Source organism: Pseudophryne corroboree, chromosome 3 (assembly GCF_028390025.1).
Source record: "Pseudophryne corroboree isolate aPseCor3 chromosome 3, aPseCor3.hap2, whole genome shotgun sequence".
NCBI classification, from domain to species: Eukaryota; Metazoa; Chordata; class Amphibia; order Anura; family Myobatrachidae; genus Pseudophryne; species Pseudophryne corroboree.
Genome location: NC_086446.1, coordinates 127,009,821 through 127,035,006, shown reverse-complemented (window position 1 = coordinate 127,035,006; position 25,186 = coordinate 127,009,821). Strand labels below are relative to the sequence as shown.

General features: G+C 47.4%; 1 protein-coding gene across 5 annotated transcripts in view; it reads right to left on the bottom strand.

Annotated features, from left to right (window-relative positions):
• The window catches only part of LOC135054957 (mitogen-activated protein kinase 8), a 276,217-nt gene that overhangs the window by 62,702 nt on the left and 188,329 nt on the right, over positions 1-25,186 (bottom strand). For 4 of the 5 annotated variants that reach the window (XM_063958457.1, XM_063958459.1, XM_063958460.1 and 1 more), the window contains one exon: positions 12,436-12,601. In XM_063958457.1, coding sequence (XP_063814527.1) covers positions 12,436-12,601 — 166 coding nt within the window. Of the gene's footprint in view, positions 1-11,445; positions 11,518-12,435; positions 12,602-25,186 lie in introns of all 5 variants that reach the window. The other variant, XM_063958458.1, reaches the window with a different exon arrangement.

Sequence of the window (25,186 nt, the reverse complement as noted above, 5' to 3'; positions counted from 1 at the left end):
GGAGTTATCGGTCCTCGGTCACCAACATCGCATATTTTCTAGCTTACCCATCAGAGGTCTGCGGGATAATATGCAATGTTGACCTACTGATTTATCGGGGATGTACGCAGCCGAACATTTGTGAATATTTATTTGCCCCCTAAGTGTTTGAGTAACACAAATATCATTCAAAATAAATTAAAAGTGAACTACTGAGGGGGTGGGGAAAAAAAGCCCTCAAAATATTCTGTAAACTACAAAAGCTCACAGGGATTGAATAAAACAGGAATTTCCTACTGTAATTCTCAAGCAACCCCAAGAGGTTATGGGGTATATTCGACCGTCTTTAAATTCGACAGTCAGACACCCTCCCGCCGGGACCCGAATTTGACATATTCAATAAAAAACGGATTCGACAGTCCCGCTGTCGAAAAACGGACTAATTGACGATAGTGTGCATCCTGGATTCGACTTCATGGACGGCACAAAAGTGTGTAAAAAATCCTGAAAAAAAATACGTGGGGTCCCCCCTCCTAAGCATAACCAGCCTCGGGCTCTTTGAGCCGGTCCTGGTTGTAAAAATACGGGGGGGCCCCCCGTGACTGCTGTCACAGAGGGTCCCTTCAGCCAATCAGGGAGCGCCACGTCGTGGCACTCTCCTGATTGGCTGTGCGCGTCTGAGCTGTCAGACGGCGCATAGCACTATGCCGCTAAATTATATTCAATGGTGGCAACTATGCGGTCAGCGGTTGACCGCGAGTAACCTCACCGCTGACCGCAAAGTTACCACCATTGAATATAATGGAGCGGCATAGTGCTATGCGCCGTCTGACAGCTCAGACGCGCACAGCCAATCAGGAGAGTGCCACGACGTGGCGCTCCCTGATTGGCTGAAGGGACCCTCAGTGACAGCAGTCACGTGGGGATCCCGCCATTCGGGGAAAGGGGTCCCATGTTTAAACATGGGACCCCTTTCAGTGCGTGGTCCGGGTTTTGCGTTTTATTAGTTTGCCAAGTACGTGGATTACAAGGTGAAGACGACCGATCTACACAGGATTTTGGGGAGTATAATTTTATTTTCAGGTACCCCATGGATTCTGCGTGGAGAAGGGGACCGAGTCGGCGTGTCAACATAGGTAAGTATGTGTGTGTCGGCGTGCATGTAGGTAATAAAGTTTTTACTTTCACGGTGTGCGTGTACTGTTTTTATTTGGGAATTTTTTTTGCAGTAGAACTACAGGTACCAGCGCCCCCCCCCCCCCCCCCCTGCATGCTGGTACTTGTGGTTCTCACAGCACCAGCTTGCGGGGGAGGCTTGCTGGGACTTTTAGTTCTGCTACAAAAAACAATATTCTTTATTTTTGTCACTTGGCTATTAGCCTCCCATCCGCAGCTCTTGGATGGGGGTGGGACAGCCTCGGGCTTCACCCCTAGCCCTTGGGTGGCTGGAGGGGGACTCCTTGATTTAAGGGGTCTCCACTCCTCCAGGGTACCCCGGCCAGGGGTGACTAGTTAGTGATTTAATGCCAGGGCCGCAGGGACCGATATAAAAGTGTCCCCCGGCTGTGGCATTATCTTTCTGACTAGTGGAGCGCGGTGCTGGTGTTAAAAATATGGGGTACCCTTACGTTTTTTGTCCCCCCTATTTTCGGCACCAGGACCGGACGCAGAGCCCAGTGCTGGTTGTGAAAATACGGGGGTTTCCCCCCGTATTTTTATAACCAGGACCGGCTCAAGGAGCCCGAGGCTGGTTATGCTTAGGAGGGGGACCCCACGCATTTTTTTTTAAGGATTTTTAACCCATTCCCACCACTTCCCACTGAAAAACAAGCTCTGATCTCTCTATATTATTTTAGTCAGTAAAAAAAAGAAAAAAATATTCTTTTAAAAAATATATAAATAATACTTGTGGCTCCTAATAGACAAACCAAGTAGATCATTTCTTCTAATATGAATAGATATGCTATTAGCAATAAAAAAAAAAAAAAACACAAAAAAAAACATTTTTCTAAAAATTTTTATTAGATCCCGCCAGCAAAATGAGACGGACTGAAATTGACGAAATGACTGTCGAAAAGCACTGTTGTCGAATCGACATTCTTCAATTGAATATACTTTTGTCGAAAAGCCGCATTTTTACCATTGCAGACATGTCTAATTTGACTACTGTCGAATTGCAAAAAGTCGAATTTGAAACGACCGTTTTTTTGTCAAAAATTACTGTATTGTATTGTCGAATAATTTTTCTGTGTCGAAAATGCCCCGTTTTTCGACATTTGCGGCAATTTGACTTCAATTGCATATACACCTATGTTTTCAGGATGTCTGTCTGGTGGATTCATTATGGACCAAGCAAACTGGATGAAATAACCAATGAATGAATAAAGAAATCCTGAAAATACAATCCTCGGGCTAGTAATCTATTGCAGATTGTCAAGTAGTATTTAATAGGCATATAAAAAACAAATGAATAAGGTCATGTATTCTCTTATATCTATAAATTCAATTAATTGTTGATCATGGATATATTCAATGTTCCCATCCCACTCTGGTGGGGAATGTAATTAGCCTTGAAAATTTAACAAGCTTATTTGCTTTAGGCTATTCAATTACAGACCATTTCAACCCTTAAATTATCCCAGATTATATGTGTTAACACCAAATCCAGCTAATGTCCCAGTGTTAACACTGCTGTGGTCCACAAAGATTACTGCAGGATTTTATCCTAGCCTGTTCAGGGACAAAAAAAAAAAAATTCCCTGTTAAGTGCAGCCTGCTGTCTGACTTTGGGGACAATTGTATAGCCCCATGGGACCAAGTAGCCCGCTGTACATTACCACAGCTAATTGAATTCCTCCCTATGTTACAAAATAGCTAATAATCACATGGCACATGCCTATGTCTAACAACCACGGCTGAAGTTTGCAGTCAATTAACAATGGGCGCTCCATGCAGTTTACGGCAGTGGTTTTGTTTTTAAAGCCGATTATCAGTTTCTAAAGTTAATATTTATTAATGATTTTACATTTGCTGATGCAGCAGCACAATTAGCTTTAACACAGAAATACAAACACTTTTCTTTCCGCTCACTCTTGCTGACAGTGCCTGGCTGCCCATTACCAGTGGTGCTGGGGAATACAAATGGTTTCAGAAAACAGTCCCTTTTCCTTCTACCAGGTTGAGAAAAAGGTCACAGAGGAAAAGCTTACATGTTCATGAATTTGCAATGGTTAATGTTAGTGGAGAGAACAGATTCATAGTATATTCTAAAATCTACATTACTACATTGTTAAATCCAAAAGAATCTGACGTGTTTATACTAGTGTATGAAAACAAATCAGGTTCTCTTACAATTAACTGTGCGCCTTTGGCTTCAGCTGGTTGTTGCCATGACAGTGGGAATGGCCACAAGAATTGTGAGCGTCAAAGCATTCAGGAGAAAGAGGTAACACAAATTAAGGGCCGGATGTAATGACGCCAGAGATCGGCGTGGATGCAGGCTGAATTCTGTTTTTTTAAAGGGGCAATCAGTTACAAGTCAAAACCATGCCTTGTAAGTGATTGCCCCCTTTTTTTTTTTTTTTTAAAGTCTGAGTTAGGCCAGCATCTCGCATGGCTGCCGTACTCTGGCATCACTACATCCGGCCCCATGACTCTGTTGTACACTTATTCATCTAAAATGGACCACTCGCACGGTCATAGATAGCAACTCGCACTGCATAAGAGGCAATGTAGGGTAAGGATTGATATGTAAACATTAAAGCTCCTGCTGGGGGGTATGAATGCGCACCTAAAATTACGTATTAGCATGCTTATTTTTGTATTTAAGGTTTTATTTTATCATGCTGATACTTTGAAAATGATCCGCAAGAAAAAAAAATTGTCTTTTTTTAATCTGAAAAAGTAAAGAAAAGAAAATTCACAATCCACGATTTTCCCACTTGTATCAGGTAATCCAGTGTATAATTACATAAATCTCCAGGGATCAAAGTAAAAAGTGACCTTTGTTCATATGATCTCACAATGGCATAGCAAAGACAAGTGGTAACACGCACCACTATATACACACACACATAATATATATATATATATATATATATATATGCACATACATACATACACACACATACACACACATATACAAATACAGATGTGTTCTCATATACCGTAGTTTCAGTTGCGCCAGCAGACCTCCACATGGAGCCAGGTCCTGGGCGACTCGTCTGAACAGACTACCTTTGTTGTTCATAATGTGCATCTAATTTGCAGAAATAACACAACTAGGAGCAACACACTACTTTGCTAGATTACACAAATCAATTTGATTTGTACATTGGAAAGATGTACAGTGAAGAGAGATCAAGTACCAACTACTCAGCTTGTGTCATTTTACAGGCTGTGATTGGAAAAACAAAAGGAGCACTCAGGACCTTCTTCAGAGATGGACGCATACCGCTGGATACCCTGCCAGATCTGCGTCCATCTCCTCACATGCTGGGGGCGGCCAAGCACAGGCAAAGGATACCCAGCATGTGTAACACCACTTCACGATGCATACGCAAGGTTGTTCCTTGTCAGGCTGCCCACCACCATTTTTTTTTTTTTTTTTTAACCAAAGCGGCTGCATGTGACATCACGCAGTCACCCCGAAAATGCTCCATGAACGCTCCCGTTCGGACCACCATGCTTCCCCCAACGCCACCCTGTGAACACCCACCACTGTCAATCACATTTCGGCCACATCCCAGCAATGTGTAAGGTCACACAGGCGCGATGCAGCCACTGAATGTGTGCAGTTTGCCAAAGCAAACTGCACTGTGGGCTGCTGATGTGGCCAGGTCTGCATAAGGCCCTTAATCTCTCTCCAAGCTTTGTATGATTGCCAAGTTCTGTTGTATTTCATCTGCGACTTGGTATGTGTATAAAACTAATTCATGTGCAGTTACAGTTGCATCCAATACATTTTTAGCTGTGTTTCGGGGCATCTGCAATGCAATTTAAAAATAAAAAAATGTAAATGTAAAAAAAATAAAAAAAATAAAGAATACCGGTAATTCTATTTCTCGTAGTCCGTAGTGGATGCTGGGGACTCCGTAAGGACCATGGGGAATAGACAGGCTCCGCAGGAGACTGGGCACTCTAAAAGAAAGATTAGGTACTATCTGGTGTGCACTGGCTCCTCCCTCTATGCCCCTCCTCCAGACCTCAGTTAATGAAACTGTGCCCGGAAGAGCTGACACTACAAGGAAAGGATTTGGAATCCAGGGTAAGACTCATACCAGCCACACCAATCACACTGTACAACTTGTGATAACCTTACCCAGTTAACAGTATGAAAAACAACTGAGCCTCATTCAACAGATGGCTCATAACAATAACCCTTTATGAAGCAAAAACTATATACACGTATTGCAGAAAGTCCGCACTTGGGACGGGCGCCCAGCATCCACTACGGACTACGAGAAATAGAATTACCGGTAAGTAAATTCTTATTTTCTCAAACGTCCTAGTGGATGCTGGGGACTCCATAAGGACCATGGGGATTATACCAAAGCTCCCAAACGGGCGGGAGAGTGCGGATGACTCTGCAGTACCGAATGGGCAAACACAAGGTCCTCCTCAGCCAGGGTATCAAACTTATAGAAATTAGCAAAGGTGTTTGAACCCGACCAAGTAGCAGCTCGGCAAAGCTGTAAAGCCGAGACCCCTCGGGCAGCCGCCCAAGAAGAGCCCACCTTCCTTGTGGAATGGGCTTTTACTGATTTTGGAAGTGGCAATCCAGCCACAGAATGAGCCTGCTGAATCGTGCTACAGATCCAGCGAGCAATAGTTTGCTTTGAAGCAGGAGCACCCAACTTATTGGGTGCATACAGGATAAACAGCGAGTCAGTCTTCCTGACTCCAGCCGTTCTGTTTACATAAATCTTCAAAGCCCGGACTACGTCCAGCAACTTGGGAGTCCTCCAAGTCCCGAGTAGCCGCAGGCACCACAATAGGTTGGTTCAAATGAAAAGATGACACCACCTTTGGCAGAAATTGCGGACGAGTCCGCAATTCTGCCCTGTCCATATGGAAAACCAGATAGGGGCTTTTACATGACAAAGCCGCCAATTCTGACACCCGCCTAGCCGAAGCCAAGGCCAACAGCATGACCACTTTCCACGTGAGAAACTTCAGCTCCACAGTCTTAAGTGGCTCAAACCAGTGGGATTTTAGGAAGTCCAACACCACGTTAAGGTCCCAAGGTGCCACTGGTGGCACAAAAGGGGACTAAATATGCAGCACTCCCTTTACAAACGTCTGAACCTCAGGTAGTGAAGCCAGTTCTCTTTGGAAGAAAATGGATAGGGCCGAAATCTGGACCTTTATGGATCCTAATTTTAGGCCCATAGTCACACCTGACTGTAGGAAGTGCAGGAATCGACCAAGCTGGAATTCCTCTGTAGGGGCTTTCCTGGCCTCACACCAAGCAACATATTTTCGCCATATACGGTGATAATGTTTTGCTGTCACGTTCTTCCTAGCCTTTATCAGCGTAGGAATAACTTCATCCGGAATGCCCTTTTCGGCTAGGATCCTGCGTTCAACAGCCATGCCGCGGTAAGTCTTGGAACAGACAGGGCCCCTGTTGCAACAGGTCCTGTCTGAGAGGCAGAGGCCAAGGGTCCTCTGTGAGCATTTCTTGTAGTTCTGGGCACCAAGTCCTTCTTGGCCAATCCGGAACAATGAGTATTGTTCTCACTCCTCTTTTTCTTACTATTCTCAGCACCTTGGGTATGAGAGGAAGAGGAGGAAACACAGACCGACTGGAAAACCCACGGTGTCACTAGTGCGTCCACAGCTATCGCCTGAGGGTCCCTTGAGCTGGCGCAATATCTTTTTAGCTTTATGTTTAGGCGGGACGCCATCATGTCCACCTGTGGCAGTTCCCACCGATTTACAATCTGGTCGAAGACTTCTTGATGAAGTCCCCACTCTCCCGGGTGGAGGTCGTGTCTGCTGAGGAAGTCTGCTTCCCAGTTGTCCACTCCCGGAATGAACACTGCTGACAGTGCCTGCACGTGATTCTCCACCCAACGCAGAATCCTGGTGGCTTCCGCATTTGCCACTCTGCTTCTTGTGCCGCCCTGGCGGTTTACATGGGCGACCACTGTGATGATGTCTGACTGAATCAGTACTGGCTGGTCTCGAAGCAGAGGCTCTGCTTGACTCAGGGCGTTGTATATGGCCCTTAGTTCCAGTATATTTATGTGCAGACAAGTCTCCTGACTTGACCACAGCCCCTGGAAGTTTCTTCCCTGAGTGACTGCCCCCCATCCTCGAAGGCTTGCATCCGTGGTCACCAGGACCCAGTCCTGTATGCCGAACCTGCGGCCCTCGAGAAGGTGGGCACTTTGCAGCCACCATAGCAGAGACACCCTGGTCCTGGGGGACAGGGTGATCAAGCGATGCATCAGAAGATGCGATCCGGACCACTGGTCCAGCAGATCCCACTGAAATATCCTTGCATGGAACCTGCCGAAGGGAATGGCCTCGTATGACGCTACCATCTTTCCCAGGACTCGCGTGCAGTGATGCACAGATACCCGCTCTGGTTTCAGGAGATCTCTGACCAGAGTCAGGAGCTCCTGAGCCTTCTCCTCCGGGAGTAACACCTTCTTCTGTTCTGTGTCTAGAATCATCCCCAGGAAGGGCAGACGCGTCGCAGGAATGAGCTGCGACTTTGGAAAATTTTGAATCCAGCCGTGCTGTTGCAACACTGCCTGAGTGTGTGCTACGCTGATCAACAACTGCTCCCTGGACCTCGCCTTTATGAGGAGATCGTCCAAGTATGGGAAAATTGTAACTCCTCGCTTCCGAAGGAGTACCATCATCTCTGCCATCACTTTGGTAAATATTCTCGGTGCCGTGGACAGGCCAAACGGCAACGTCTGGAACTGGTAATGACAGTCTTGTACCACGAACCTGAGGTACTCCTGATGAGGGGGATAAATGGGGACATGCAAGTAAGCATCCTTGATGTCCAGAGATACCATAAAATCCCCCTCTTCCAGGCTTGCAATGACCGCTCTGAGAGATTCCATCTTGAACTTGAATCTCTTGAGATAGATGTTCAGGGATTTTAAATTCAGAATGGGTCTTACCGAACCGTCCGGTTTCGGTATGACAAACATAGTGGAATAGTAACCCCTTCCTTGTTGAAGGAAGGGAACCTTTACTATCACCTGCTGGAGGTATAGCTTGTGAATTGCCGCCAGTACTACCTCTCTTTCCATGGGGTATGCTGGCAGGGCCGATTTTAGGTAACGTTGAGGGGCCGCCACCTCGAATTCCAGCTTGTATCCCTGAGATACAATTTGTATAACCCAAGGATCCACCCGTGAGCGAACCCACTGGTTGCTGAAATGTCGGAGACGCGGCCCCACCGTTCCTGGCTCCGCCTGTGGAGCCCCAGCGTCATGCGGTGGATTTAGTGGAAGCCGGGGAGGACTTTTGTTCCTGGGAACTGGCTGCGCGGTGCAGCCTTTTCCCTCTACCCCTGCCTCTGGCAAGAAAAGATGCACCTCTGACCTTCTTGTTCTTTTGTGAAAGAAAGGACTGCATTTGGTAATACGGTGCTTTCTTAGGCTGTGGAGGTACATAAGGCAAGAAATTTGACTTCCCAGTCGTAGCTGTGGAAACTAGGTCCGAGAGGCCGTCCCAAAACAATTCCTCACCCTTAAAAGGTAAAACCTCCATGTGCTTTTTAGAGTCGGCATCCCCTGTATATTGCAGAGTCCATAAGACCCTTCTGGCAGAGATGGACATTGCATTTACTCTAGAGCCCAGCATGCAAATGTCCCTCTGGGCATCCCGCATATATAGGACCGTGTCCTTGATATGTGCCAGGGTCAGCAAAACAGAGTCCCTGTCCAGGGTATCTAACTCCTCAGACAGAGTATCCGTCCATGCCGCTACGGCACTACACATCCATGCCGAAGCAATGGCTGGTGTCAGCAGTGTACCAGAATGCGAGTAAACCGATTTCAGGATAGCTTCCTGCTTTCTATCTGCAGGATCCTTAAGGGAGGCCGTATCCTGAGACGGTAGGGCCACCCTTTTAGACAAGCGCGTCAACGCCTTGTCAACCCTAGGCGAGGATTCCCAGCGTAACCTGTCCGTTGGCGGGAAGGGATACGCCATCAATAATCTTTTGGAAATCACTTGCTTCCTATCCGGGGCATCCCATGCCTTTTCACACAATTCATTCAACTCATGTGACGGGGGAAAAGTCACTTCTCTCTTTTTCTCCCCATACATATAAATCCTTTTGTCAGGGACAGGATTTTCCTCAGAAATGTGCAATATTTCCTTCATTGCCACAATCATGTAGCGGATAGCCTTAGTCACTTTAGGCTGCAATTTTTCCTCATCGTCGGCGACACTGCAATCAGAGTACGTGTCGACATCTGTGTCAACTAACTGGGATATTGGGCGCTTTTGAGACCCTGATGGCCTCTGCGCTGTGGGAGCAGGCATGGGTGGAGACTTTGACTGTCCCAAGGCAACAGCTGTATCTAGTACACAGAAATAACCTCCAAGCGCTAAAGTCTCAAATAATAATTGTGCACTCTTGATTTTAAAATCAAGAGTGCACAATTATTATTTGAGACTTTTATTTGAGACTTTAGCGCTTGGAGGTTATTTCTGTGTACTGTATTGTTGTTGGGAAACGTGGATTCCCCCCTTTTTTCTTACCCCCATAGCAGCTTGGACATCAAATAGCGTAAAGCGCAGTCCTTTCATTTTGTTTTGTTGTTTGAACAGCTGTATCTAGTCTGTTATGTAAGGAGTTTACATTATCATTCAACACCTTCCACATATCCATCCAATCCTGTGTCGGCACCGTCGGGGGCGACACCACATCTGCTTGCACTTGCTCTGCCTCCGCGTATCCTTCCTCCTCAAACATGTCGACACCGGCGTACCGACACACCGCACACACACAGGGAATGCTCAGTCGAGGACAGAACCCCACAAGGGCTTTTGGGGAGACAGAGAGAGAGTATGCCAGCACACACCCCAGCGCTATATAACCCAGGAATTACACAGTACTTTAGTGTTTACCCGGTAGCTGCTGTTTTTATATCTATATATCTGCGCCTAAATTTATGTGCCCCCCCCCTCTTTTTTTACCCTCTATTGCACCTGTTTACAGCAGGGGAGAGCCTGGGGAGCGTCCTTCCAGCGGAGCTGTGAAGAGGAAATGGCGCTGGTGTGCTGAGGAAGAAGGCCCCGCCCCCTCAGCGGCGGGCTTCTGTCCCGCGTTTCTTGTGTAAAAATGGCGGGGGCTCGCACATATATACAGTGCCTGCTGTATATGCGTGTCATTTTGCCATCAAGTATCTAAATTGCTGCCCAGCACTGCAGCTGTGCGCCATTGCTCCCACAGCACACCCGCACACTCCGGTCACTGTAGGGTGCAGGGCGCCCTGCACCCTACAGTGACCGGAGTGTGCGGGTGTGCTGTGGGAGCAATGGCGCACAGCTGCAGTGCTGTGCGCTACCTGTAGTGAAGACAGGAGTCTTCAGCCACCGATTTCAACTTCTTCTTGCTTCTGTACTTCTGGCTCTGCGAGGGGGGCGGCGGCGCGGCTCCGGGAACGGACGATCAAGGTTAGGGTTCTGTGTTCGATCCCTCTGGAGCTAATGGTAATCAGTAGCCTAAGAAGCGCAACCTAGCCACAGTTAGTAGGTTTGCTTCTCTCCCCTCAGTCCCACGTAGCAGAGAGTCTGTTGCCAGCAGAAGCTCACTGAAAATAAAAAACCTAACAAATGCTTTCTTTAACTAGCAGTTTCAGGAGAGCCCACTAGGAGCACCCAGCTCTGGCCGGGCACAGATTCTAACTGAGGTCTGGAGGAGGGGCATAGAGGGAGGAGCCAGTGCACACCAGATAGTACCTAATCTTTCTTTTAGAGTGCCCAGTCTCCTGCGGAGCCCGTCTATTCCCCATGGTCCTTACGGAGTCCCCAGCATCCACTAGGACGTTAGAGAAAAGACATTACTCTACACCTTTCAGAGCATTTCTGTCGCACCAGGTGTCTGGCAGTATAGACACTATAGGTGTATGAGGACACAGTTGTAAATTATATATTAATAGCTCTCTTATATGTAAAACCAAAAGGCAGAATTTCAGTTTAAATGGATAACAAATGCAAGGTGATAGGAGGTCCATTATATTATATATATCAACCCCCATTGAGGTAGCATTAAATGATGAATTTGGGTTGCAAACTTAATTGGGTCATATTAATAAATCACTTGTCCCTTAAAATCACTCTTTGGTCCCGGGAGGCAACAGGTCTATTAAATATTAGTAAACATTGGTATTTGAAGAATGGATGAACCGAATCACGCACAGGAAGTTATCCACTTTCTCTCCCAGCTGTCAACCATATATTTTATTTTTAAGTGCGCAAGGATACAGTCCCTTCCCGGGAAGAGAATCTTGTGGCATATCATTTCTCCCATAATGCACCCCACCGACCACAAGTCCACTTTTAGAGTGACAGCATAAGGTAAGGTGGGGGGGAATAGATGGTGGAAGGAGAAAAAACAAAAAAGCAGAAGCGAGAGAGAAAGAAGTGTCAGTGAAAACAAGTGAACAGCCAAGTGCTGCAGAACCTGGAAAAGGTGAGAGGTCAGCATGAAAAAAAAAAGACAGAAGGAGCCCAGGGCAATGCAGAGGGTTAGCTGAACATTAACCTTTTATGCTACTGGTCCATGTGTTGCCAACATAACCAGTGGGTTAATGGAGAGATCAGTGCTGTGCTTCAGGTGTGGCATCCTGCTGGAGGTTTCATCTAGAACATACACTCAAAGTGCTATAGACACTGACAGTACAATGAAATATGCATTGCAGCCACTTCTGCCATACAAAGGCTTAATGTTAATAATGCCGGGGCTTGTCAGCTCAACAATGACAGCTTCAAGCAATTAAAAGGTCTCTAAGTAAACTAGACAGTGGGCAAATATGCATCACTGGGAATAAGTCATTGTTCCTGTATCCACTAGAGTTGTACTTTATGGCTTTGACCTGCAATATAATCTACAGAGGCTACTCATTAAAGACACACAACTCTTGCATGTTAGATAGAAGGAAACCCTTACAACCTGTTATAAGATATGCGACATTAACTCCATCTATTCGACAAAGTATTCATGCACAAAGAGAATAGTGGTTCCTAGATCTATGTGGTATACACATTGGTCTAGAACGTGAAACAAACTTAGTTCGATGATAAAATAAATAATGCAACTGCTGAAAGACTAGAAACTGCAAGTTTAAAGGAACACCTCCACTGATGAAACAGCCTGCTCACATGTATGAACTCTGTCATGGAAACATAACAGTGACCAGGGATGGAAAACTCAAAAGACGTGAGGGGTGAATGTGTGTGGGGGGAGGGACTGACCGTTTTCCTTGTATCCCATTCCGAGGATCACTTCTGGAGCTCTGTAGTAACGTGTGACCACGTAAGGGGTCATCATGAAGCTTGTTCCTGCTGTCCGGGCAAGGCCAAAGTCCAGAATCTTAAGGGTGCAGTCAGATTTTACTACAATATTACTTGGTTTTAAGTCCTGTAGAGATGAAAAGGAGACTTATGGTAAGAACTTACCTTTGATAAATCTCTTTCTGCGAGGTACACTGGATTCCACAAGGAATAACATTGGGGTGTAGAGTTGGATCTTGATCCGAGACACCAACAGGCTAAAAGCTTTGACTGTTCCCAGGATGCATAGCGCTGCCTCCTCTATATAACTCGCCTCCAGGCACTGGGGCTGAGTTTTGTTAACCAGTCCAATGCAGTAGCAGGTAAAAGAGACGACAACAGTTAGTAGCCACATACATTACATTCTCACGACAGGAGAAGGTACCAGCAGCTAATGCCATACAAACCCAAAGAAGCTAAGTGCGTCAGGGTGGGTGCCCTGTGGAATACAGTGTACCTCGCAGAAAGATTTAACAAAAGGTAAATTCTTTCCATAAATCTCCTTTTCTGCAACGAGGTACACTGGTAATCCACAGGGAATAACATTGGGGATGTCCTAAAGCAGTTCCTCATGGGACGCACTGTAGCGGGCACAAGAACCCGGCGTCCAAAGGAGGTGGAAGTATCGAAGGCATAGAACCTTACGAACGTGTTTACCGAGGACCACGCAGCCGCCTTGCACAACTGTTCAAGGGTCGCACCACGGCGGGCCGCCCAAGAAGGTCCAACAGACCAAGTAGAATGGGCTTTGATGGTAGCAGGAGCTGGAAGACCAGCCTGTACATAAGCATGTGCAATCACCATTCTAATCCATCTGGCCAAGGTCTGCTTATTAGAGTCAGATCTCCTAAGCAAAGCTGTTCTCTTCACATAAACATGGAGAGCCCGTACCACAGCAAAAGACCTCTCTTTGGAGGACAAACCTGGAGAGATAAAGGCCGGAACCACAATCGCTTGGTTAAGGTGGAAAGACGACACCACCTTATTTAGATAACCAGGGCGAGTTCCAAGAACTGCCCTGTTACGGTGAAAAATCAGAAAAGGTGACCGACAAGGCATCTCAGTCTGAAACCCGTCTACCAGAGGCAATAGCCAGCAAAAACAAGACCTTAAGAGTAAGCCATTTAAGGTCCACAAACTCAAGAGGTTCAAACGGAGACTCTTGTAGGGCATCCAGAACAACCAAGAAATCCCAAAGGAGCCACAGGAGGAACATAGGGAGGTTGAATCCGTAAAACACCCTGAGGGTCGCAATTTTTCTCTGAAACCATATCAACAAGGCAGAAATATGAACCTTGAGGGAGGACAAATGAGGCCCTGTTGTAGGAAACCAAAAGATTGGCAGCACTGAACTTGAATGCATCAAAATTCTTAGCAGCACACTATGTGAAGTAAGAATTCCAGACTCTATAAAAAAATCAGAGCAAAGGCCGGTTTACGGGCCTTCAACATTGACCGCCTCAGAAAACCCTTTAGCCCTCAGTACTGAAGCTTCAAGAGCCACGCTGTCAAAGCCAGCCGGGTCAGATCCTGGTAGACACAAGGGCCCTGTACAAGGAGGTCTGGGCGTTGAGGAAGCAGAAGAGGACGCTGTATCGAGAGACCCTGCAGGTATGAGAACCAATGCCGTCTGGGCAACACCGGAGCAATTAGAAGAAGTAGTATTGCCCCTTCTTGCTTGAACTTCCGAATTACTCTGGGCAGAAGTGACACCACAGGTAACGCGTACGGCAGCCGAAATTTCCATGGAATTGCCAGTGCGTCCACGAACGCTGCTTGAGGATCTCTTGTCCTTGCTCCGAAGACCGGAACCTTGTGGTTGAGTCGAGACGCCATCAGGTCTACGTCTGGTAGGCCCCACTTGTCCACTAGGAGTTGAAAGACTTCCGGATGAAGGCTCCACTGATGAAGTCCGCTTGCCAGTTGAGGACTACCGGAATGAACACTGCCGATATGGCTGGCAGATGGCGTTCCGCCCGTTGAAGTATCCTTGAAACGTCCCTCATTCCCATGCGGCTTCGAGTGCCGCCTTGATGATTTATGTACGCCACCGTGGTGGCGTCTGACTGTACTTCAACTGGCCTGTTCTGTACCAGATGCAAGGCTAGTGTCAATGCATTGAACACTGCCCGCAATTTCAGAATGTTTATCGGGAGAAGATATTCCTCAATGGTCCACCGACCCTGAAGAGAGTGTTGCGCCAACACCGCGCCCCAAGCCCGCAGACTGGCATCAGTCGTCAGAAGGACCAGTTGGAGATCAAGAAGGGACGACCCCTGCTCAATTGCTGGTCCTGTAGCCACCAGGTCAGTGACAGGCGAAACTCCAGAGTCAAGGAGATCATGTGAGTCCTGATCCGGTTAGGCAGGCAATCCCATTTGGAAAGAATTAATCTCTGGAGAGGGCGGGAGTGAAATTGAGCGTACTCTACCATGTCGAAAGCAGACATCATGAGGCCCAGTACTTGCATCGCCAAGTGTATCGACACACGTGGGATGGATAGGAAGTGTCTTTTGCCTGAAGTATCAGGACCTTCTCTGGAGACAAAAACAACCGCTAGTTGTGGGTGTCCAACAATGCCCCCAAGGTGCACCATGCTCTGAGCAAGGACCAGGGAGGATTTCTTCCAGTTAATGAGCCACCTGTGGGCTTGTAGGAATTGGCCCGTTAGCTCCAGATCACCTCTGGTGAGTTCGCCAGGATCAACAAGTCATCCAGATACGGCAGGATCCCGATGCCCTGACGGTGGAGGAGAGCAGTAATGATCGCCATGAACTTGGTGAAAATTCGTGGAGCCGTGGTCAGACCAAAAGGTAAGGCCTGGAATTGAAAATGTAGGTTGCCAATAGCAAACCTCAGGTATTGCTGATGCGACACGGCAATAGGAATATGCAGGTAAGCATCCTGCATGTCCAGGGATACCATATAGTCCTTGGGCTCCAAAGCCAGAACAATAGAGCGAAGCGTTTCCATACGGAATTTGGTAACTTTCACAAATTTGCTCAAAGACTTGAGGTTGAGAATGGGCTGAGGGACTAGGAACAGCGTGGAATAGTTCCCACTGCCTCTCTGAGCCCAAGGCAACCGCACTATCACTACTGTCTCCAGGAGACATTGTACCACCAAATGGAAAGATTTTGCTTTTACCTGATACGAAGGGATGTTTATTGAGCAAAACTGGCGAGGGGGACGATTCTTGAAAGATGGCATGTCCATGAGTGACAACTTCCCTTACCCAGGCGTCCAAAGTGGTCTGTAATCCACCTGGGCAAACCGTAGAAGTCTGCCTCCTACCCACCCTGGGATCCCCCAGGGGGAGGCCTGCACCGTCATGCAGCAGGCTTGTCTGTTTTAGAAGCAGCCCAGGCACGTTTAGGTTTGGACTTAGTGGATTTGGAAGTGCGAGCCTGTTTCGGGTATGCCTGACCCTTTGCTTTAACTGGAGGTCGAAAGGAACGAAAGAAAGTACTTTTATCCTTCGGAGCCGAAGGAGAAGTACTAGGCAGACATGCAGTCTTAGCTGATGCCAAGTCATCAACAATCTTGTTCAGATCTTCCCCAAAAAGTATGTTTCCCTTAAAAGGGATCACCTCCAAGGTCTTTTAAGAGTCCAGATCTACAGACCAGGACCGCATCCAGAGAATTCGGCGAGCAAGAATGGACGTAGCAGACGCTTTGGCCGCCAGGACACCTGCATCAGATGCAGACGCCTCATGAATATAATGAGAGACTGTAATATATGAAAGACATTGTCTCTAGCATTATAAGGAAAATCAGACGGTAGCTCCGCTTCAACTTCCTGAACCCAGGCTTCAATAGCTTTTGCCGCCCAAGTAGCCGCAATAGTGGGCCTATGCACAGCTCCTGCAAGAGTGTAAATGGACTTCAAGCAACAAGCTTATCCGTCGGTTCCTTCAGCAAGGTGACTGTAGTGACAGGCAGAGCAGAGGACACCACCAGACGCGTGACTTGCGAGTCCACCGGCGGTGGAGTTTCCCAATTTTTACTTAACTCTGCAGCGACGGGATAATGAGCTAGCATCTTTTTAGACAGGGAAAATTGATTTCCTGGATATTCCCAGGATTTATGACGCATGTAAACCAAGTGGTCAGAATTGGGTTAAACTAAATTTAGTAACCTTCTGAAGTTTAAACTTACCTGGTTTCTTAGAGGTAGCTGGAGGCTCTATGGCATCATCAATTTGAAGAATCAGACTGATAGCCTCCAAGAGGTCAGGAACATCCACTTGTGTCAGAGATTCCCCATCAGAAGCATCTGTATCAGTGTCTGAAGGGTCAGTGTAAGCGCCATCTTCATCGGACGAAGTATCCAAAACATGTGTGGATTGTGAGGAAGTAATGGCCCATTTAAATGGCCCATTGGTCTTAGGTGGGCGAGGGTCAGGATTTTGCTTAGCCAGAGACTGATTTAATTGCTGTAACTGAAAGGACAGTGTATCTGCCCATGGCGGATTAACTGCAGGGACAACATGTGGCTGTAATGGCACAGGAGGTCCCATAGGGGGCGCAAGTTACTAGCGTAATCAGTAAATTAGAAAGCAGCCCAAGGTGGGTCTTGATTTGCCCCCGTTGCTGCAGACTGACCAGGGTACCTGAACCCTCAGCTGCTATGTTTTCCTCCGGGTAATCCGTGGCGTCAGCACTGCATGGCGCAGGATCAGCCATGGATCTTCCACCCTGTTTAGCAGACATTATTTGTAAGCGTAACCTTAGGGTGTAATAGTACAATATAAGCAGACAAAGTACCTGACAAAAAAAACCCTGTATAGTGTGACTGCAAAGCACAGCACAAACAGAGGATTTAAGAGGTATGTGGTGACTGAAAACACAGAGAAAAATACCAAAGTAGTATATCCTGTGAGACACTATATTATATGAGAACCCTGATGCACTTAGGGTACAGAATGGGATCCGGTCTGAAGATCGACACTGTCTAGGTCGACAATGTTTAGGTTGACCACTATAGGTCGACAGTCACTAGGTCGACAGGGTTGGAAGGTCAACAGGGTTTCTAGGTCGACATGAGTTTTTTTTCTTCTTTTTTTTTTAAATTTTTCATACTTAGCGATCCACATGGACTACGATTGGAACGGTAATCTGTGCCGAGCGAACCGATAGCAGAGCGAGACACCTTGCCCGAAACCGCGAGCCATGCAAGGGGACACAGTGCACTAATTGGGGTTCCCGGTCACTCTACTAAGAAAACGGCACCAAAAAAAAAAACTCATGTCAATCTTTTAACCTGTCGACCTAGCACGTTGACCTAAAAACCCTGTCGACCTTCCAACCCTGTCGACCTAGACACTGTCGATCTAATGATCCTCACCCGTACAGAATATATGGATAACAATATGTGTGAGATACACGGAATAGAGATCACACAATAGCTATAGGCACACACAGAGACACATGTACAATGCAGAAATTATTACAAACACCACTAAAACTGCACTGGACTAGCAATACGAAGTAACTGTACTACCATAAAGCTATGTAGGTATATAGATATAACAATGCACAGTAAAGACTGGATGTATATCACAGGATACTTGTACTAAATATCCCTGTAGTAATGCACTTGTTCTTAACTAACACTATCTAAATGACATGTAGAATACTTAAGTGTCCTGTAAATGCACAACGCTGATGAGGCAGGTGGCTTTACAGAGGAGACATTGCCCAGCAGTCCCAGAATCAGCTCAGCATGTGTAATGGCGCCCAAACGCTGACAGGGAGTGAGGGAGACAGAGAGATGCAGCTCCAGGATGGGAACATTTGCAGTAAATGGCATCTGCAGCTGGGGGAGGGCTACAGGTCAGAGTCTTTTCCCCTTGCTGGACTTCACCATCGGGTACTGCGGGGTGTATTAAAACGGATTTTTAGGGAATGCGACCTGTGCCCCTTGCCCTGGTGGTCTAGTGGGGTCCCTGTATGGCCACAGTGTCCACGCCAGCACGCGCGGCCCGTCTCCTAGAGACCGCGCCAAATCGCAGTTTTCAGCGGGTACCGCCTGGGGGACCCTCCTACCTCCTCTCCGTGATACGGCCACACGATCCTGGAGAGCAGCAGCGTGTGTGCCCTGAAGAAAACCAGAGCCCTCCGCTGTAAGTACCCTGCAACCACGGCGCGGGAGTATACAGCGCCGCTGGGGGATGTGAGGGAGCCGCAGCACGATGTCAGTATGACATATAGCACTTTTAAGTGCCTGTGCTGCGGCCCTTGAAGTTCTCTATCTTACTTAAAGCGCTTTTCAGGGCTGCCTAGCTCAGCCCTACCTGTTAGCTGCAGGCACCAACTTACAAACTGAGCTCCAGTGCGTGGAGACGGGGATATAGAGGAGGCGGCGCTATGCATCCTGGGAACATTCAAAGGTTTTAGCCTGTTGGTGCCTCGGACCAAGATTCAACATATAATATATATAAATAAATAAATATATATATATATATATATATATATATATATATATAATACATAATGCTTTTTTAAAGCAAACTTGTCACAAACATTTACAGCATAAAATAAAAACAGTAGTTACATATAAGTTCTACTGCATCTGTGTGTAAGACTGATGTATATCATCATCTTTTATTTATAAAGTGGCAACATGTTTCTCAACAATATATGTTGAGGGGTTCATGATACAAACATGGGATGAACAACAAATACCACTGATACATTATCATGGATAAAGCAACTGATCAAGCCTAGAGACAGGACTGCACAGCATTTGATCAATTAAAACACATTCACAGCCATTAACTCTACTGAGTAGCCTTTCCATGCTCACACTTGAAGCTCAGCCAAACATACAGATGTTCTCCTGCAAGCCTAAACCATACCCTGCACCTCATCTTTGTATTATTAATGGAAAAATAAGAATTTACTCACCGGTAATTCTATTTCTCGTAGTCCGTAGTGGATGCTGGGTACTCCGTAAGGACCATGGGGTATAGATGGGCTCCGCAGGAGACTGGGCACTCTTAAAAGAAAGATTAGGTACTATATCTGGTGTGCACTGGCTCCTCCCTCTATGCCCCTCCTCCAGACCTCAGTTAGGGAAACTGTGCCCGGAAGAGCTGACATTACTAGGAAAGGATTTGGAATCCAGGGTAAGACTCATACCAGCCACACCAATCACACCGTACAACTTGTGATAACTATACCCAGTTAACAGTATGAACAACAAATGAGCCTCATTAACAGATGGCTCATAACAAAACCCTTTAGTTAAGCAATAACTATATACACGTATTGCAGAGAGTCCGCACTTTGGACGGGCTCCCAGCATCCACTACGGACTACGAGAAATAGAATTACCGGTGAGTAAATTCTTATTTTCTCTGACGTCCTAGTGGATGCTGGGTACTCCGTAAGGACCATGGGGATTATACCAAAGCTCCCAAACGGGCGGGAGAGTGCGGATGACTCTGCAGCATCGAATAAGCAACTCAAGGTCCTCCTCAGCCAGGGTATCAAACTTGTAGAATTTTGCAAATGTGTTTGAACCCGACCAAGCAGCAGCTCGGCAAAGTTGTAAAGCCGAGACCCCTCGGGCAGCCGCCCAAGATGAGCCCACTTTCCTTGTGGAATGGGCTTTTACGGATTTAGGATGCGGCAGTCCAGCCGCAGAATGTGCAAGTTGAATCGTGCTACAGATCCAGCGAGCAATAGTCTGCTTTGAAGCAGGAGCACCCAGTTTGTTGGGTGCATGCAGGATAAATAGCGAGTCAGTTTTTCTGACTCCAGCTGTCCTGGAAACATAGATTTTTAGGGCCCGGACTACGTCCAGCAACTTGGAATCCTCCAAGTCCCGAGTAGCCGCAGGCACCACAATAGGTTGGTTCAAATGAAAAGCTGATACCACCTTTGAGAGAAACTGGGGACGAGTCCTCAATTCTGCCCTGTCCATATGGAAAATCAGATATGGGCTTTTACACGACAAAGCTGCCAATTCTGACACACGCCTGGCCGAAGCCAAGGCCAATAGCATGACCACCTTCCACGTGAGATATTTTAGCTCCACGGTTTTAAGTGGCTCAAACCAATGTGATTTTAGGAAATCCAACACAACGTTGAGATCCCAAGGTGCCACTGGAGGCACAAAAGGGGGCTGAATATGGAGCACTCCCTTAATAAACGATTGAACTTCAGGCAGTGAAGCCAGTTCTTTTTGAAAGAAAATAGACAGGGCCGAAATCTGGACTTTTATGGAACCCAATTTAAGGCCCATAGTCACTCCTGACTGTAGGAAGTGCAGAAATCGACCCAGCTGAAATTCCTCCGTTGGGGCCTTCTTGGCCTCACACCAAGCAACATATTTTCGCCATATGCGGTGATAATGTTTTGCTGTCACATCTTTCCTAGCTTTCATCAGCGTAGGAATGACTTAATCCGGAATGCCCTTTTCCTTTAGGATCCGACGTTCAACATCCATGTCGTCAAACGCAGCCTCGGTAAGTCTTGGAACAGACAGGGCCCCTGCTGTAACAGGTCCTGTCTGAGAGGCAGAGGCCATGGGTCCTCTGTGATCATCTCTTGAAGTTCTGGGTACCAAGTCCTTCTTGGCCAATCCGAAACAATGAGTATAGTTTTTACTCCCCTTTTTCTTATTATCCTCAGTACCTTGGGTATTAGAGGAAGAGGAGGGAACACATACACCGACTGGTACACCCACGGTGTCACTAGAGCGTCCACAGCTATCGCCTGAAGGTCCCTTGACCTGGCGCATCACTGCTGATAGTGCTAGCACGTGATTCTCCGCCCATCGAAGAATCCTTGTGGCTTCTGCCATTGCCATCCTGCTTCTTCTGCCGCCCTGTCAATTTACATGGGCGACTGCCGTGATGTTGTCTGACTGAATCAGAACTGGTTGGTTTTGAAGCAGGGGTTCTGCTTGACTCAGGGCGTTGTAAATGGCCCTTAGTTCCAGAATATTTATGTGTAGGGAAGTTTCCTGACTCGACCATTGTCCTTGGAAGCTTCTTCCCTGGGTGACTGCCCCCCCAACCTCGGAGGCTTGCATCCGTGGTCACCAGGACCCAGTCCTGTATGCCGAATCTGCGGCCCTCGAGCAGATGAGCACTCTGCAGCCACCGCAGCAGAGACACCCTGGCCCTCGGGGACAGGGTGATCAACCGATGCATCTGGAGATGCGATCCGGACCACTTGTCTAACAGATCCCACTGAAAGAGCCTTGCATGGAATCTGCCGAAGGGAATTGCTTCGTAAGAAGCTACCATCTTTCCCAGGACTCGCGTGCAGTGATGCACCGACACCTGCTTTGGTTTCAGGAGGTCCCTGACCAGAGATGATAATTCCTGGGCCTTCTCCTCCGGGAGAAACACCTTCTTCTGTTCTGTGTCCAGAATCATGGCCAAGAACAGCAGACGCTTCGCAGGAATCAGCTGTGACTTTTGGATATTCAGAATCCAGCCGTGCTGATGCAGCACTTCCTGAGATACTGCTACGCTGACTAGCAACTGCTCTTTGGACCTCGCCTTTATAAGGAGATCATCCAAGTACGGGATAATTATGACTCCTTTCTTTCGGAGGAGCATCATCATTTCGGCCATTACCTTGGTAAATACCCGCGGTGCCGTAGACAGACCAAACGGCAGCGTCTGGAATTGGTAATGACAGTCCTGTACCACAAACCTGAGGTACTCCTGGTGGGGTGGATAAATGGGGACATGCAGGTAAGCATCCTTGATGTCCAATGACACCATAAAATCCCCCTCTTCCAGGCTTGCAATAACCGCCCTGAGCGATTCCATCTTGAACTTGAACTTTTTTATATAAATGTTCAAGGATTTCAAATTTAGAATGGGTCTCACCGAACCGTCTGGTTTCGGTACCACAAACATAGTGGAATAGTAACCCCGTCCCTGTTGAAAGAGGGGTACCTTGATTATCACCTGCTGAAGATACAGCTTGTGAATTGCCGCCAGTACTACCTCCCTTTGTCTGAGAGCAGCAGGCAAGGCTGATTTGAGGTAACGGCGAGGGGGAGTCGCCTCGAACTCCAGCTTGTATCCCTGTGATACTACTTGCAGAACCCAGGGATCCACCTGTGAGCGAACCCACTGGTCGCTAAAGTTCCGGAGATGCGCCCCCACCTCACCTGGCTCCGCCTGTGGAGCCCCAGCGTCATGCGGTGGACTTAGAGGAAGCGGGGGAAGATTTTTGATCCTGGGAACTGGCTGTCTGGTGCAGCTTTTTCCCTCTTCCCATACCTCCAGGCAGAAAGGAAGCGCCTCTGACCCGCTTGCCTTTCTGGGACCGAAAGGACTGTACCTGATAATACGGTGCTTTCTTAGGCTGTGAGGGAACCTGAGGTAAAAATGTCGACTTCCCAGCTGTTGCTGTGGAAACGAGGTCCGAGAGACCATCCCCAAACAACTCCTCACCCTTGTAAGGCAAAACCTCCATGTGCCTTTTAGAATCCGCATCACCTGTCCACTGCCGAGTCCATAATACTCTCCTGGCAGAAATGGACATTGCATTAATTCTAGATGCCAGCCGGCAAATATCCCTCTGTGCATCTCTCATATATAAGACGACGTCTTTAATATGCTCTATGGTTAGCAAAATCGTATCCCTGTCGAGGGTATCAATATTATCTGACAGGGTATCGGACCACGCTGCTGCAGCACTACACATCCATGCTGAAGCAATTGCAGGTCTCAGTATAGTACCTGAGTGTGTATATACAGACTTCAGGATAGCCTCCTGCTTTCTATCCGCAGGCTCCTTTAATGCGGCCGAATCATGAGACGGCAGTGCCACCTTTTTTGACAAGCGTGTGAGCGCTTTATCCACCCTAGGGGATGTCTCCCAACGTAACCTGTCCTCTGGCGGGAAAGGGTACGCCATCAGTAACTTTTCAGAAATCACTAGTTTCTTATCGGGGGAAGCCCACGCTTCTTCACACACTTCATTCAACTCATCTGATGGGGGAAAAAATAAGAATTTACTTACCGATAATTCTATTTCTCGGAGTCCGTAGTGGATGCTGGGGTTCCTGAAAGGACCATGGGGAATAGCGGCTCCGCAGGAGACAGGGCACAAAAAGTAAAGCTTTAGGATCAGGTGGTGTGCACTGGCTCCTCCCCCTATGACCCTCCTCCAAGCCTCAGTTAGGATACTGTGCCCGGACGAGCGTACACAATAAGGAAGGATTTTGAATCCCGGGTAAGACTCATACCAGCCACACCAATCACACTGTACAACCTGTGATCTGAACCCAGTTAACAGTATGATAACAGCGGAGCCTCTGAAAAGATGGCTCACAACAATAATAACCCGATTTTTGTAACTATGTACAAGTAATGCAGATAATCCGCACTTGGGATGGGCGCCCAGCATCCACTACGGACTCCGAGAAATAGAATTATCGGTAAGTAAATTCTTATTTTCTCTATCGTCCTAGTGGATGCTGGGGTTCCTGAAAGGACCATGGGGATTATACCAAAGCTCCCAAACGGGCGGGAGAGTGCGGATGACTCTGCAGCACCGAATGAGAGAACTCCAGGTCCTCCTTAGCCAGGGTATCAAATTTGTAGGATTTTACAAACGTGTTTGCCCCTGACTAAATAGCCGCTCGGCAAAGTTGTAAAGCCGAGACCCCTCGGGCAGCCGCCCAAGATGAGCCCACCTTCCTTGTGGAATGGGCATTTACATATTTTGGCTGTGGCAGGCCTGCCACAGAATGTGCAAGCTGAATTGTATTACACATCCAACTAGCAATAGTCTGCTTAGAAGCAAGAGCACCCAGTTTGTTGGGTGCATACAGGATAACAGCAAGTCAGTTTTCCTGACTCCAGCCGTCCTGGAACCTATACTTTCAGGGCCCTGACAACATCCAGCAACTTGGAGTCCTCCAAGTCCCTAGTAGGCGCAAGGCACCACAATAAGCTGGTTCAGGTGAAACACTGACACCACCTTAGGGAGAGAACTGGGGACGAGTCCGCAGCTCTGCCCTGTCCGAATGGACAAACAGATATGGGCTTTTTTGAGAAAAAACCCACCAATTTGACACTCGCCTTGCCCAGGCCAGGGCCAAGAGCATGGTCACTTTTCATGTGAGATGCTTCAAATCCACAGATTTGACTGGTTTTAAACCAATGTGATTTGAGGAATCCCAGAACTACGTTAAGATCCCACAGTGCCACTGGAGGCACAAAAGGGGGTTGTATATGCAATACTCCCTTGACAAACTTCTGGACTTCAGGAACTGAAGCCAATTCTTTCTGGAAGAAAATCGACAGGGCCGAAATTTGAACCTTAATGGGCCCCAATTTGAGGCCCATAGACACTCCTGTTTGCAGGAAATGCAGGAATCGACCGAGTTGAAATTTCTTCGTGGGGCCTTCCTGGCCTCACACCACGCAACATATTTTCGCCACATGTGGTGATAATGTTGTGCGGTCACCTCCTTCCTGGCTTTGACCAGGGTAGGAATGACCTCTTCCGGAATGCCTTTTTCCCTTAGGATCCGGCGTTCCACCGCCATGCCGTCAAACGCAGCTGCGGTAAGTCTTGGAACAGACATGGTACTTGCTGAAGCAAGTCCCTTCTTAGCGGCAGAGGCCATAAGTCCTCTGTGAGCATCTCTTGAAGTTCCGGGTACCAAGTCCTTCTTGGCCAATCCGGAG